Here is a 15,766-nt window from a genome sequence, read left to right as displayed (position 1 = left end):
CGGTAGAGATTTATACAGCTGTTCTGTTAGGAGGCTTGTGTAAGACACTGGGAACATGGCTCTTGATAGATGAGCCAATTTATGGTGTTTACGGAGCTTCAAGGGAACCCCGCAGAGTTTGTTTAAAAATTAAAGATATGCCCTATTGCTCTTGTGCCAGTTTTGCGATCTGACACCAAGATTAAAGTGTCTAATTATGTCAAGACATGACACATTTGGATTAAGCAAGAATGTTTTGCTGGCAATTCCAACTCCATACAGAACACATCTCTCTCTCTTGTATTGACTCACAAGGCTTAAGATTTATCACAACAGTACTGGAGCTGGGGGTGGGAGGACTGTATACAACACTTCCATTGGCCTGGCTCCTGATTGCTCTTTTGAGTAAGGCTTTTTGAATCTCAACCCAGCCACGTGAATTATTCCCAGGGAGTGGTAAAAATGAAAACCAGAAGTCAAGGGTAGGGCATTAGTGGTATGGAGTGTTGTTTTGTGTGCTTGGTCTACTGCCCAGTTGTATCTGTCAGGTGATCATGCCAAAGTTCATTCACAATCACTGCATCTGTAATATGAATTTGTCCAGCTGGTCATGCTTTGTCACAGGTCAAGCATAATTTGCCCGAGTAGTTATTATTTGACCAGGCTGCTTTGCAGATATATGCACAAACGTCCTTGCTTTTGCCCCTTAATCTTGATGATGACTGTGAATCTATGCAAAATACTAAGGCAGTTGCGCACATATATTTATTCGTTAGTGTTAACTCTTTAACCTTTAGTGAAACTCTCATAGACAGCTGTGTGACCAACAGTGGCGTAGCGTGGGGGTGCAGGGGGAGCCGGCCGCACCAGGTGCAACATCTGGGGGTTAGGGTTAGGGGCACAAATCCACGGGTTAGGGGGTGCAAATTACTTGCCTTGCCCCGGGTGCTGACAACCCACGCTACGCCACTGGTGGCCAAACTGTGTCGCCAAACTAAGAGGCCATTTGGTGATTAACATCTCCATATGAGCCAATTTCCCAGTCGTTTCCTGCAAAATTGAAATCAAAATCTGGATCAAAAACCTTCATGTGTGTTTTGTGTAAAGTGCGGATGTTTATATTAACAAGTGGCTCTCTTCAGGAAAGGGTGTTTTGGTCATGCTGTGACCTGCAGAGTGTCATCTAGTAGCAAAATGGAAATGGGCCTTATCTGTGGTGGTACCTACTTTTGGAATGCTCTCCCCACCTGGTTAATTGGAAGGCATCAACTGTAGTGTGTTTTGGATGCTTGCTTAGTTTATAGATCATTAATTCTCAGTAATTTGATATTGTGGATATTTGTGGCTATATTTTGTTTTAATGTATGTTTTAGACCAGGGATGTCCAGCAGGTTGATTGTGATCTACTGATAGATCCCTGGGAGGTTTTGGTAGATCACAGTCGATTGCTGGGTCCCTTTCCTTAGCCCTGCCCCCTTGCCCCATCCTCCATTGCTGCACGATCTGCAGAACAGAAGACAAAGTTTACTCAGTGAGGCTGTTTGTTTCCACAGCAATTTCCCCCAAAACCCTCAAAAAGCAGGGCTCCTCCCTAAAAAAAGCTCAACAACTTTGACCTGAACCCCCCAAAAACAAGGGTAGATCACTGTCAGTTTTTAATTCTGTAGGTCTCTTGGGAGTTGGCCACCCCTGTTTTAGACTTGCATGAAAAGAAGAGCTTGCTGGGTGAGGCCAATGGCCCATCTAGTCTAGAATCCTGTTCTAGACTATTGTAAACTGCTTCAGAATTTGTAAGCGGTCTAGAAATTAATTATTTTAAATCATCAAATGTGCATGCATGCAGCATGCATGTGCCATCATCATATGCTGGGAGAGTTTCTCAGGAAACAAATGAGCTTTTCTCCATATTCTGCAAGACAGTTAGTAAATGAAAATTCAATTCCGAATCAAGTCAAGACAAATTTGTGTTCTATAGAAGAAGCCTTTTCAACAGGGACTAGTTTTTTTCACTTCTGTCAAAAATCCCATCTCCCACAGGACTCTTTAAAGGTGGAAAAAAATGTCCTCCTTTACAACTGCTTACCCCGAGTGCAAGCCATTGATTCCACACCATCCACACAGGGTGGATAACATAAGAAGCAGGGAGACAGGTTTGCCCATGAGTCATACTTCTTTCTCTTGTATTCTTGAACAGTGCAGTTCTGCACAGTCCCTTAATCAGACCAGCTGCAGCTACAGTCTGTTCCCTACAAAACTATTCCAAGTGGTTCTTTGCAAAGGTAGCTGTGAAAGACCTTCAAGAGCATTTGAGGTATGTGCCGCTTCATTACAATGCATGTAAAATGAAAACCTGCATAGAACTATACTATACAGGAAAATAGGAAGGTGCCTTATGACAGACCAGGTTGTTTGTCCATTCTTGCCTGTTTTCCAGGGTCTGTCCCATCGCAAGCTAGCTGATCCTTTTAACCGGAGAATCTGGGGGTTAAACCCAAGACCTTCTGCATACAAAGCATGTGCTCTACCCCTGAACTTTCCTCCCTAATTCATATTCATTGTAGCATTAAGCAGATTGTTCAGTCAGTTCAAGCACCTCTGCTTGCCCTGCAGAACAATCTCCCCTCCCTTCTCCTCCCACCCCCCATGCACTGCTCTGATGGTTATCCTGACAAAGACCCTGAGCAAATTTGGTGCAGATGGGGAGGGGGAGAACTCTGTTGTGCTAGCAAGAGTCCTTGCACTATTGAAACGGGATAGAATCTGACCCACACCATTCTGCACTGTCTGTTGAACTTTCTGGAGCACATCTTTATTATGAGCAGTGTTTCTGTTTGCAGAATTAGCATACATCTGTTTGCTGGCCGAATCTGAAGGCTAACGTAAGTTGGCCTTTGAGAGAGGGAGGTCAGAGAATATGCTTTGTTCCCACACTGCAGGTGTTGCATCCATAGCATGGGCCCCTGCTGAATGTTATGCACTCATTCTGGGAAGAGCTCCCATTGACGTCAGACTAGAGAGACCTTGCTGAGAGTACGACATGCACAATAGGGAGTGACTGTGCAAAAGACACCCACACTGGAAATTCTGGGTTTTCCTTTGCAGCTGTAACCTATTAGCAGGCAGTCCTGCAAATCACCCAAATTTCACTCAAGAATATTGCATAGTGGTGGGGGTGGGGTTGCATTTGCAAAAAGAAAAGAAGAAGCTTTTGAAAATATTCCTTGCATACATCTAAGATCTTTTGGAGAAAACAAACTGTACAACTGTGGTCCATAAAAGTGGTGAAATAAATTTTAGGTGCACCATCAAAGTGAGCTGAAATAGGAACATTTTAACTGTAAGTCATCTAAAATTTTACTTTGTTTGTTTGTTTGTTTGTTTGTTTGTTTGTTTATAAAAACATTATTTATCTGCTAAGTCATAAGATGTATCCAAGTGGTTTACAAAGTGTAAAAAGTTGAAAAACCAATTTAAAAGTGAAAAATCATTTTGGGGGGATGAACTCAACACTAAACTGCCTGCACAGATCTGGCACAACAGAAAACTTTCCAGCAGGTATTTAAAAGTTGGCACAGAAGGCCTTCTTATCCTTCTTTTGAGGACGGATGATGATGATTGTCTCTAATTCTTACCCGCACTTCACTGTAAGTTACAGCAGTGGTCTGATAGATCACAGTACTGACCTGGGGCTCCTTTCTGTAACAAAATATTTCTGTACTGCATGACATACATGCACAAGAAGTCCTAACAGCATCACTCCTTGTCCTCCAGAGCAGAGCTTTGAACACTATCTTTGCTGGTCATAAATATTTACTGAACTCTGGGGTTATAAAAACATCCATCTTCCGCCTTACTGGGCTACAGATGGTGATGATACCAACTACTCAGGACTATATGCTGGAAAATTACTGCCGGCTGCCAGTGGATTGTTGCAGTATGAACTCTCACAGACTGTTGCAAAGAAGAGGAATTTTCCCATAACAATTTCTGCCACAGTCTTGAGCAAGTGCGCCTTAGTTTCATCCAAACCGCATTACTGCAATGCACTGCATGTAGTGCTGTCATATTGGAGAAGTGTCCAGAAACCTCAGCAGCTTCAGAACATGGCAGGCAGAAGTCTTGGACTACCCTTTTTGCAGCAGCTTAATGGACCTCCTGCCTATTTCCAGGTTCAATTCAAAGTCCTGGTTATGATCTTTAAAGCCTTGGGCACCATCTCTCAACTAAGCATGGCCATTCATTAAGCTCAACAGGGGGTGCTCTCTGCGTGCTCTGCCAACATCTCCCAAGGCCTTCTGGCGGTTCCCTCCCTGCAAGAAGTGAGGTTACAGGGAACCAGGCAGAGGGCCATCTCGGTAGTGGCATCTTCCCTGTGGAATGCCCTCCCATCAGATGCCAAGGAAATAAACAGCTATCTGACTTTTAGAAGACATCCGAAGGCAGCCCTGTTTAGGGAGGTTTTTAATGTTTGATGTTTTATTATGCTTTTAATATTCTGTTGGGAGTCGCCCAATGGGCAGGGTATAAATAAATTATCATCATCATCATCTGAGGGATGAGTGGCTGGAGTGTAAGACAGGGCCTTTTCCGTGGTTGCACCACTCAGGGTTTGTTCAGAATGCTAATTGTCAAGGGAGGGATTTTTTTTCAAGACTGCAGGTAGAAAGGGAAGATTGAAACCTCACCTCACCTGCATGCTGTGCTCTGATGATTATTACACACACACACACAGAGAGAGAGAGAGAGAGAGAGAGAGAGAGAGAGAGAGAGCCCTCTGATAATTTGTTTTTAAAAAGAAGAAAACCAGAATATGATTGCTTATCATGTCATTATGTAATATGTAGTTAGGCCTTCTTTCAGACTCCTCTGAGAAGTGCTCTCCATTTGAATTGCCTGCCAAGTAGGAAGCAGGAGCAAATCTCCCACACATTGTTTCCTGTCTATGGACAGTCTGCTTGCCTCAGCAATGATACATACTATGGTAATTTTAGAACTTGGACCGATGGCACTTCCAGATGACATGCTGATTGCACATTCATCCTGATTTGTTTGCAGGAAGGTTAGACCACCTTGGCTGTTTAAGGAGCATCCATTTGGAACCCTTTGCCAGAGAGGTTAGATGACGTTATGTCAAAGCATGTGTTACCCGGCCCTTTCCAGTGCATTTCTCCATCCCTTTTCTCATCACAAAATAATCCAATCTTCTGCATGTACTATGTCTGAGCACCTTGAGCTCCTTGCAGGGAAGGTGGGATATAAATTAAATTTCAAAAGTAAGTGAGTTTGTCATATAACTCCTCCCAGTCACTTGTAGTTGCACAACCTGAATTTGTCAGTATGTGATTGAATTTCACTTTAAAAAAACCCAAACAGCAGTCTATATTGTGTTCTTAATGGTCAGGGTGAGGGATTTAGTCAACCACCTGTGTTACTTCATATAATAACTGCCCTTTTGTTTTATTTTATGGAGCACCTTTGCTGCTGCGAAGGAACCTGTCTGTGCCCTAAGGCAAGCATCAGAGGCCTGCACTTTAAGTATTCACTGAGACAAGTCAGATTGGGGAGTGCTAGAGCAGGCATAGGCAAACTCGGCCCTCCAGATGTTTTGGGACTACAATTCCCATCATCCCTGACCACTGGTTCTGCTAGCTAGGGATCATGGGAGTTGTAGGCCAAAAACATCTGGAGGGCCGAGTTTGCCTATGCCTGTGCTAGAGACAGGGCCTTTTAAGTGGTGGCTCCTATTTTCAGTAGTGTCCCCATCCATTGTGATGTGTGCTTGGCTCCATCCCTTGGAGATCCGTTTCTTTGGGGCTGTCTTTGAGCAGTTTTATTAATCATGCTTCTTGCTTATACATGATTCTTTTTTAAGTTTTACAGTTTTATTCTATTGGCTTGGACTTGATAGCAATTTTTATGCAGGCTGAAGAGTGTTTTAGAGGGTGTGTTAAGCAACTTACTGTTCCTGATCTTTCTCTTTTTGTGATAAGTTTTATTTTTGTTATTTCAGTGGCATTTGTGATTTATTGTATCGTATCTGAAAGCCACCTTGAAGAGACCTAATGTCGACAAAGAAACAAAGAATTATATTTGGTCATGCTTCTTTGGAAAAATCAAAGTGCACTTCCCAGCTATATTTATATGTGGGCACGGGGGGGGGGGGATACATAGTGATCTAGCTCATTAAGGTTGCCAACTCTTTTTCTGGCAGGGTTCCTGTGCCTTTTAACAGGCGTAGGAAAAGAAGTAGAAATTCAGGTGGCAAAGCTTACCTCAGGCTGCACCTGCTGAATTTCCACTTCTTACATAGCTGTAAGTTGGCAACCTTAATGAGCGAGATCACGACCTCACTCCCTTCTTTGGGAAATACAGTGGTACCTTGGGTTAAGAACTTAATTCGTTCCGGAGGTCCAGTCTTAACCTGAAACTGTTCTTAACCTGAAGCACCACTTTAGCTAATGGGGCCTCCCGCTGCTGCTGCGCCGCCGAAGCACGATTTCTGTTCTCATCCTGAAGCAAAGTTCTTAACCCGAGGCAATATTTCTGGGTTAGCAGAGTCTGTAACCTGAAGCGTATGTAACTTGAAGTGTACAACTTGAGAAGCTTGAGAGTAATGCCAATAAAAATTGTAGAGCATTCTGCAAATAAAAAAAGGATATTTTTAAATAAGTAGCTGCAATCATTGGAAGATTGTTCCCATTTCACAGATAGTGATATGAGGTCTAGAAATTGAGTAAACAGTTACTGTTGATGCAAGGGAAATGGACCTTTGTCTCTTTAAGACAAGAGGAACTGCTAGTCATATATCTTTACTGTGTTGTGGGGTTATAAAAGCATACGTCTTCGTTCTTTTATTACATCTATAAACATCAGGCTGCAGTTGACTGTTCCCTGGATTAGAATGTCCTAGCGCTTTAAGTGAGTTTTGACAGCGAGAGGGAGGGAATGTAGTACTTCTAGGGGTGGGTTTTCCCCCTTTCTTTTCTTTTTTTTTAAGTGGATTCTTTTTATAGGACCTTGTCACTTTCTTGTAAGCTTCAGCCGCTGCAAAAGTTCTGTGAGAGGCAATGAAACCAGGATATACCGGGTTCAGAGTTTGTTCTTCTTTGGCCTGTGTATAACATTCTGCTGTTTGTGAACGGTAAGCAGAAAGAAAAGTTTCGTGGTTTTGTTGAACACATTATTTATTTGAGTTCAGCCATTTGATTTCCAGCAGAAGTTTAAGCTGCTTTTTTTAAAAAAAGTGAAAGCTATTTACTTATCTAGAACCAGTCTTTCTGTTTACTGTTCTGCTTGCTGCATTTTAGAATTGCTTAACAAAAATGAAACAAAGTGGAACAATGAGGGTGTTGTGTTTTAGTTGTATTTGGATCTACTTTGATTTAGTGCTTTTGAAGCTTTGCTGGATTATTCCAATTCTGAGGTAAAATAAAATATTTGCTAAAATAAAATATTTGCAAAAAGTAGGGGTGGGGGAAAGAGTGATATATCTTATTATGTACATCAGGACAACGAGAGAAGGCATGCCTTAATGAGAGTTGTAGCCAACTGGAATATTTTTTTAAATATTAGAATGCAATAATTCATCAGATATATGATCATTCAACTGTGTATTAATCTCATGAATATCTTCTTACTCTCCCCCCCCCCATTAAGACTAGAGAGAACAAATGCAGGAAATTGCTACTTTAATTTCATCCTTGCGTTATGATCTGGGCTTAGTAGCATTCAAAATATGGTTGAGTTTTACTTGAGCTGTTAATTTTGCTCTTACATAGAACACTGCAATCTGAACTTTTAATATTTAAAACCAAATTAAAATAAGTAATTTTGTATTGCACATCACATTTTCTAAAATAAGCAGCTGCAATAAGCTATAGCAGCAGTTCCCAAACTTTTTGAGTCGTAGAGCACTTTTTGGAAGAGAAATTCGCCATAGAGCACTATCGTCGTCCTTATGCCAAAGGCACATATTTATTTAATTTTCTTTCCAATTTCTTCATAGAGCACTTGGAGATGCTTTGCAGAGCACCAAGTGCTCCACGCAACGCAATTTGGAAACTGCTGATCTATTGTCTTTGGTTTATATTAGAAAGATATATTATATACCTCTGATTACCATATCCTGGAGGCATGAAGCTTTCCAGAGTTGGCTACTGTTAGAGATACAATCTTGCTCTGATTCAGCATAAACATTTCTTCCTTTAAAAATATCTGTGGTCTGTGCATGATTTTGAAGCGCTTTCTGGTGGTACATCTCTTCCAAGACCAACTTACATTGCCTTCCATGCAGTCAGAAATTATTGTACAAATGCAACCCTGTTCCTAGTTTAGGAAAGTCTGCGTCTCTGAAATAGCAACTAATGGGGGGGGTATTGATTCTAATAGATACATGCACATGAAAATGTTGTATCAGAATGTATCCTCCATATCCATTTCCTCAAAGTGTCTGGCAAACCCCTCGTGGCCAGCCATGATGTGCTCCAGGAATCTGACCCAAGTGCAGGGTAGCTAATCCACAAGGGTAACTAGACCATAAGGAACGACTCTGCTGGCTGACTCCTCAGGGATGTGATGGATGCAGCAAAGTATGACTTCGTTGCTGACCTCACTGCTGCGCAGTGGGCACAATTATGTATCCTATTATGTGTTGGATCAGCTTCATAGCAAGGTTTCAACCTTCATCCATCCCACTCCTTCAACCGCTCCTCAAAATACCAAGGAGAATTGCAATCTCCATGGTCAATTATGTCAGTGGCCCTAGGAATCTCACTGTTCCACAGTGAAATAGAAGCACCAAGAGGATCACTTGGTCAAGCCACTGTAATGTCCCCCAGAGCCATCAGAAATCCATTAGAATTTATCATCCTCCAAGAGCGGACCACCCCAAGCGGTCCCTTTCTCCTGCAGGATGCAAGACCAAACTTTACCAGGAAGTGGTCTGACCCATGACAATAGCCCTCCTGTCTCCAGACCACCACCCTTCCCATTTGGAGCAAAGGGCAAATCAAGGCTGTCCCTTGCTCCGTCCTATAGGGCACATTACAGAGCAAGATTGCACTGTGTTATAAGAAAAACCTGCTCCTTTTCCCTTATGGGGTACCCAAGAGCCCATATAGAGTCCTTATGTAGGTTCTCTATTGGTAGGAGAAAACAACAGAGGCCAACCAGAGAATATGGAGAAGCAAAGCAGCTAGTAAGCCTGTTCTTTATTAAACTGTTGCAACAGGGTGCATGCTCCCCCCCCCCCCACGCAGGAGGAAGGAGGAACCCAGAACCATGGTGTGCAAGACCTTATATAGACTTTTGAAATTACCACCCTGTAGCTCAAGTAGCTTAAGACTACCCCCTAATACATCAGACATACATCACAGAAGAGGCGGTCTACAGCAGAATCCTGTCTGGCAGGAAACCAGTTAATGGGTTTACCTCAGTAGTGTCCACACTTTTTGCAAAGAGGGCCAGATTTGATGAAGTGAAGGGCCGTGAGGGCCGACCAGAGGGCCAACCAAAGTTGTTAACCTTTTTTTAGGATTGAAGTTGTTGAGGGTTTTTTTAGGATTTTACCCCAGGAAATAAACTGCCACAGGGGCTGGATTAAACTGACCGGTGAGCCAAATTAGGCCTGGTTTACCCGGACAACCTGGCCATTCTTTTGTGATGATAAATACTTAATTCCTGAGTCCAGGTCACAGGCTTACCCTATTCATACACAAATGTGCCCTTAAGGCGGGATTTGTGAGCGCAGAGACAATGGGAAGGCTTTTCCCATTTCCTTCCAAACTGCAGCGTAATATTTGAGGTCACTGAAAGAGTCAAAATGGCTTTAGGACTGTTTTCCTGTACTGCTTCAGGCATGTGGTTTATATATTTATGTATGTGTTTGCCTGGCACATTTATGAACATTTATTTTATATCTTAGACCTTATAATTCTCATAACAACTGCAAGACCAGAAAGGAGAAAGCAAGCAACTGTAATATTTTAAAATCATAATATTTATTATTAATAATAATCATTATTTATAAAGGACCTCAAAAGCTAGGTGCTGTCTGATGATTGAGTTAAAAAGAAGAAATCCTACCTGCAGTCTTGCAGTCAAAGATAATATAGGTATACAATGGGGAACTAAATTTTGCAGGCTTTGCAAATGCGGTGAGGAAAATTGAGGGAGAATAAGCGTTTGAAACGTGAATAAAAGCACTTCAAACCAAAACAGTACAAGCTTTTTCTATGGCATGGTAATAGATCTAACAGATAACTTTCAGACCACAGGTATTGGAAACAAAACACCAGCACTCTAGCTTTCAGGACTGCTAAACACAACTGAGAGAACCTGAGTATCAGCACACCTTTGTTTCCTAATCCCCTGCGGTAGACAAAGTGGCTGAGAGAGCTGGATGCAATGAGCAAGGAACAGCAAAAGGAATATACTGATAGGAGTTTATGGTTGCTAGACCTTTCCCTGGATTCAGTAAGTTTAATAATTTAATAAAAGTTTAGGGTGTTAAAATGTGTGCCAGACCACTGTAAACCCTGGATCTAACAAGTGTTAAAAGCTAATTAAGACAGCCAGAGATTACAGAAGAGAGCTGGGAGCAATGTGAGTTGGAAGCTGAGAATAGGGCGTAATGGGACAGAGAAGCAAAACAACAAGCAGGAGAGTCGGAGCAACGTTTGAGAGAAATGTTCAATGTCCCTTTGAATCCAAGGCTGTGGCTACAGGAGAAACAAGACCCTTTGGGAGTGTTAATGCTATGAATCCCTCAATCGTAGGCTCAGGTTGTATATATTCGTAAATAACCCCAAGATCATAAAGATGCCACACAGTCTCTGCTGTGCCTCATTCCAAAGGCAAACACAAACCCTGGGTAAGTGCCCGGAACTCCTGGGCTTTCGCAGTGCTCAGAGATTGGTTTTGACATGCAACAATACAGAGCTCTCATTGAAGAAACATGCATGAACACTTTTGCTCCTGAGGCCTTATTAGGTCTTTTTACTTTTTAAATATGATTGTTACACAGTTAGGCTTTTGTGTACCTCTTTTGCAAATGCAAAGTTTTTTTTCCATTACTTCCCCCCAAAAAACTGTGCAGGGAGAACTTAGGGTCAGTAGGCCAGGGCTGCCACAGCAGGGAGAAGTGACCTGCTTTGGGGCACTGTGATGGGGAGATAGATGGAGGGAGAAAATAGTGGCTGAGATTTGCAGCAAGATTTTATTATTATTATTATTCATGTGTTGGCACTATAAGGGACCAGAGGGCACTATTTGGGACCATTTGGGGCAGCATCATCTTGGAGCACTCGAAGGCTGCAGTAAATAATAATAATAATAATAATAATAATAATAATAATAATAATAATAATTTTAAAGCTGAAACATTTTCATACGACCCGTTTTCAGAAAAACTTTCCATGTGTTTTGGTACATTCATGAGCCCAATCTGCAGTATAGGTAACCTGACCCTCTGTTTCAGCACCACAAAAAGCACTGTATTTCAAATGATGTTGCCCTAAACTTTGTTAAACAGCAACTTAGCCCAAGTCTGATCAGTCCTGATGAGAAACAGCAATGTAATTTACATATTAATCCTCTAAGGATAAAGCAAATGTTGAGGGTGACTTGTACCCCTTGGAACCCTTAAATTTCATTTAAACAGGCGCTCGCTGTTAGTTTGTCTGAAGCAAGGTAATATCATTGTCTTGATAAATCAGTGCAGTACCACTGCTGGCTCATGTTCAGTTATCATCTGTAATAATCTCCAGATCATTCTCTAAAGTGCTGTTGCTTGGTTGCCATACGTTTGATGTGTTGGCATTATAAGTTTCCTTTACCTTGGCACGAAAATGGCATCAAAGTAAGTGTCAGACAAGTTTCTTTGCAGAGAGCACTCCATGGGCAGGGTGCCACAATCAAGGAGGTTTATTTCCTGTTAGCCATCTGTTGTACTTCAAACTGGTGCTGCATTAGAAATCCCTCCCGCTTTTTGTTATTTAACATTCTCCAAAAAATATTCAAAACTGCATTAAGAAAGTATCAGAAAGAAGGTTCTGGTGAAATCATCCTGGGTGGGAGGTATGGTTTTGTTGTGCTTGCCGTACTTTCAGGGTTGCCAAGGGTTTTTTGTGAGGACCCCTTCTTTCATTCTATAAAGCATCTCTCCAGGGGTCTGAGTACCTGGGTATTTCCTGAAACCCCCATGACAGCCTCATCCTGGCTCTCCTATAAGCATGGGAAGGTGGTGAGGCTACTTACTGTGCATCTGACTCCTCATTGTTTTTCGAGTGAAGTCTTTTTCCTTTAAGGGTTGAAAGATATATTTTAAAGATAAAAGGAAGAGCATCCCTTAAAGGCAAAATCTATGAGTGCAGGAATCTCAGGTACTCAGGCCAGCTGCACCAGCCGCCCATGCTCCAATGTATGTGGTGGGGGAAACATCGTCCAGTACCTTCTGCCATGGTTTTTTTTTTTCAAATCAGGAAGTACAAGAAGTTGGGGAAGCCGCTGAACACTGGGAAAATGTTTAATAGAAAGTTCTGTTCTCAACCACTTCACAATGGACCCTGCACTGACCAAAATTGTAAAGCAATTCTAAAGTCTCCTGATTATGGAAACAGAGAAATGGAAGCCTCTTTTTTTGTAGGGAAAGGCATTTTTGAGAAATCAGATGACATGTTTTGGCACACCACTAATTCAAACAGTGGAGGTACTCAGAGAAGAGCTCTGCTGAAGACCTTTGAGTACAGGTAGCGGGTAATATTCAACACTAATCCTTCTCAGAGGAGGCCTGTTGAAATTAAGAAACAGGACTGAGGTTCATTCATTTCAGTGGGTCTACTCTGCATAGGACTTGGTCGAATACAAACCAGATGATTGTTCGGGGACCCTGCAGTTACTTTCTAAAATGCCCTCATAGCATGGTGATATAGTACCTTCTCTTTTACCCATAAGCAATTCACAAAGTGGTTTAAAGTTCGTAACCAGGTCCTGTTTATTGAACTTGCATTCCAATTTGTTTGAACAAAGCTTGTACAAGGGACACACTGTATCTATTGTTTACTGAGCATCCATGCTGATTTGTGTGCACGAAGGTTATACAACTTCCCATAAATTAATTGTTATTCCACACTTTCTAGTGTATTTTCACATCACTTTCCGTACTTCAAAAGTCATTTTTTAAAAAAGTAGTTTTTGTGCATAAGAGTTCCAGACCACTTTAATCTTCTCTAATTGCCCAAATCTAAATTTGCCAACGTGCAGCTGATCCCCTCCTGCAATACAGTAACAGTTTGGAGGCGGTCCAGGAATTTGTCAGGTTTTAATATCGTTGTAAATTTTGATTTGTTAGCTGCTTTGAGGTTCTTTGGAAAATTTGGTGGCATTATGCGTCCATGAAATGAATGAAGTGCAGACATAATATGGCCATACTTTACATTCATCTAATTCAGCCTCACAGCAATAATTTGAAGTAGGCTGTTGTTGTTTTCATTTTATAGAACAACACAATGATGCCAGGAGAAAATTGACTTTACCAGATTCAACCATCATATACATAGTACCATAATTTGAACCCATGTCCCAATCCAATATAGTATTCACAGAACCCTGTGTGCATTTCTTTTTTCTGCTAAACTAGTTTTCTTATCTTGACAAATAACTGGTAGGTGTAGCAGATTTTGTTCCCACTCTGCCTAAATACCGTTATTCCTACAGGTGCTTACATATGCATTGCAGTGAGAGAGAGAGAGAGAATAATTTGAGGAACTTTATGCATTTTTCTTCTCTTTCCTTCCTCCTTTCACCCTTTTTAAAAATCTAAGCATGTGTAACTATTAATGAATAAGGCCATGTATTCACTTGAGAATGGAAAGTGTATTTCACTGACTATCAAACTGCAGTGCTTAAAAGCACATTACGAGGGTGTTTTTGAATGGAAAAGCATATTGGAAATTGCTGTTACTTTCTGAAATGCCCTCATCGCATGCTGGTAGAGCACCTCCTCTTTTACCTATAAGCCATTTATATTTGGTTAATCAGAGGTTTGGATAAGCTTGAGTGCTGCCGTATAGAGAGGTTTGGGGGAATATACAGTATGCTGAATTCAGATTAACTGGAAGATTGGCATAATAAAGGTTTGCTGATTGTGCTTTAATGTAGCTGTTTCTTTTAGGGGTAAAAAGAAAGGCAAATGAATTTCGCACTCCCCAAGAATACCTTCAATATTCATGTCAGGACTGCCGCTAGGTCCCAGCTCACAGAGGACCAACGCCCAGTGGATATTATATACAAAAGTCTTTATTGAAGTTTAGTTTCCATTTCCAAGCTCTGGGCGCGCAGGCCCACGTCTTAACGCTAGACCGGCTAAGTCCCCTCTGACTCACTGCTCCACCCACACCAGTTTAAGATTCTAGCCCGGCTCCACCTCTTGCGCTGCTCTTTCCTGCGTTGGGTCCTTCTGCCCTCTGGGGTTCCCTCCTTCCTGGACTCCTCTGACGCGGAGCCTCCTGAGTCTTGCCCCTCCCTCCGGCGGGCTTTAGGACCTGGCTCCCTTCCCGGGCTCCCCGCTGTGCCGCGCTCCTGTACATTTGAACTTGGCGCGCGCGCCCAGCCGGTGACTTTCCTTCTGACCATTTCCCCGCTTCCTGATGTGGGTGTTGCCAAACCTGACTCCTCTCCTCCCTCTGGTGGTGAGGACACTGGTCCCGACTCCTGGGACTCCCCCTCCCCACTGCGCTCTGGTGGAGACGCTGGCCCTGATCTCCAGCTGCTGTTCAGAGACTCCCCGCTGGCCCCTCCCTCTTGAGGTTTCTCCCTTGGAATCTCCCTTGCTCTGGCCACCGGCGCTCCCTTCTGTGAGTCCTCCGATTCGCTAGAGAGGCTTGTGGAATAACTCTGGCCACTGTCACTGCCTGCGCCCCCCTCGTACTCCTCCTTCTCACTCTCCATTTGCTCCCCCTCCTGTGTCTCTCCTTCTGAACCCCTGACAATTCATATATGGAGTAAGGGGTTTTCCCCCGAAGGTGACTATTATGAGTCTAAAAATAACACCTTTGGTTACATTGTTGAGAATGTCATTTATAAAGGCTATCCATCTTCACAATTCAGAGCACAATTTAGGCTGCAATCCTATACCTACTTACCTGGGATACTAGACTGACAACGGCAACTTTTTGCAAGTATTGATTGGACGAGGATAGCCAAGCTTATTTTCTTTGCTAAATATGCCATTTTAAAAAAATTCTGTCAGTGTGGAAGCTGAAATAGGTCTGCTATCCTCCATCTTACATTCATTAGTCTCCCATTACTTTATATTTTTAATAGAAAAAGAGGAACTGTTCCAGAATTTGCTGGCGCAGGTGATCGAGCAATTCTCCAGGTAATATTTTTATGCAATAGTTTTAGTGTAATTATATTTCTCCTTGCATTCATTTCAACACTGCAGTCCCTAAACAGTTTGCTTTGAGATAAATGCGCCAGCTTTTCTCTCATTGTTCTGCATAGTGAATATGGTATGCCTGAGTCATTTAAAAGTTTATACAGGCTAGTCAAGCAGAGAAAGATGAATTAATTGAAGGCTGCAATCCAGAACCCAATGGGATTTTCCAGTGACTAAACATGCAATGAATTCACTGGACTCCCCCCCCCCTCCATCTTGTAACTGAAAGGAAATAGAATTCATCTATGCTGCATTTTGTAAGAGGGATGCAAAATCCCTAGCATTGTTCTAACTAAATCAGAGTGTTCAACTCCTTAGCTCCTTAATAAACCACTTACATGATTGCAAAAT

General features: G+C 42.2%; 1 protein-coding gene across 8 annotated transcripts in view; it reads left to right on the top strand.

Moving 5' to 3' along the window:
- Positions 1–15,766, top strand: part of PDE9A (phosphodiesterase 9A) — a 68,785-nt gene that overhangs the window by 22,147 nt on the left and 30,872 nt on the right. For 2 of the 8 annotated variants that reach the window (XM_083735055.1, XM_083735057.1), the window contains one exon: positions 15,274–15,355. In XM_083735055.1, the coding sequence (XP_083591181.1) occupies positions 15,274–15,355 (82 nt within the window). Of the gene's footprint in view, positions 1–2,199; positions 2,291–3,056; positions 3,317–6,835; positions 7,121–15,273; positions 15,356–15,766 lie in introns of those variants that run through there. The other 6 variants (XM_083735056.1, XM_083735058.1, XM_083735061.1 and 3 more) reach the window with 5 other exon arrangements.

The sequence above is a fragment of the Podarcis gaigeae genome (assembly GCF_964106915.1).
Source record: "Podarcis gaigeae genome assembly, chromosome: 4".
Taxonomy (NCBI): Eukaryota; Metazoa; Chordata; class Lepidosauria; order Squamata; family Lacertidae; genus Podarcis; species Podarcis gaigeae.
The sequence above is the reverse complement of the archived record's forward strand: the minus strand, read 5'-3'. Positions and strand labels throughout refer to the sequence as shown.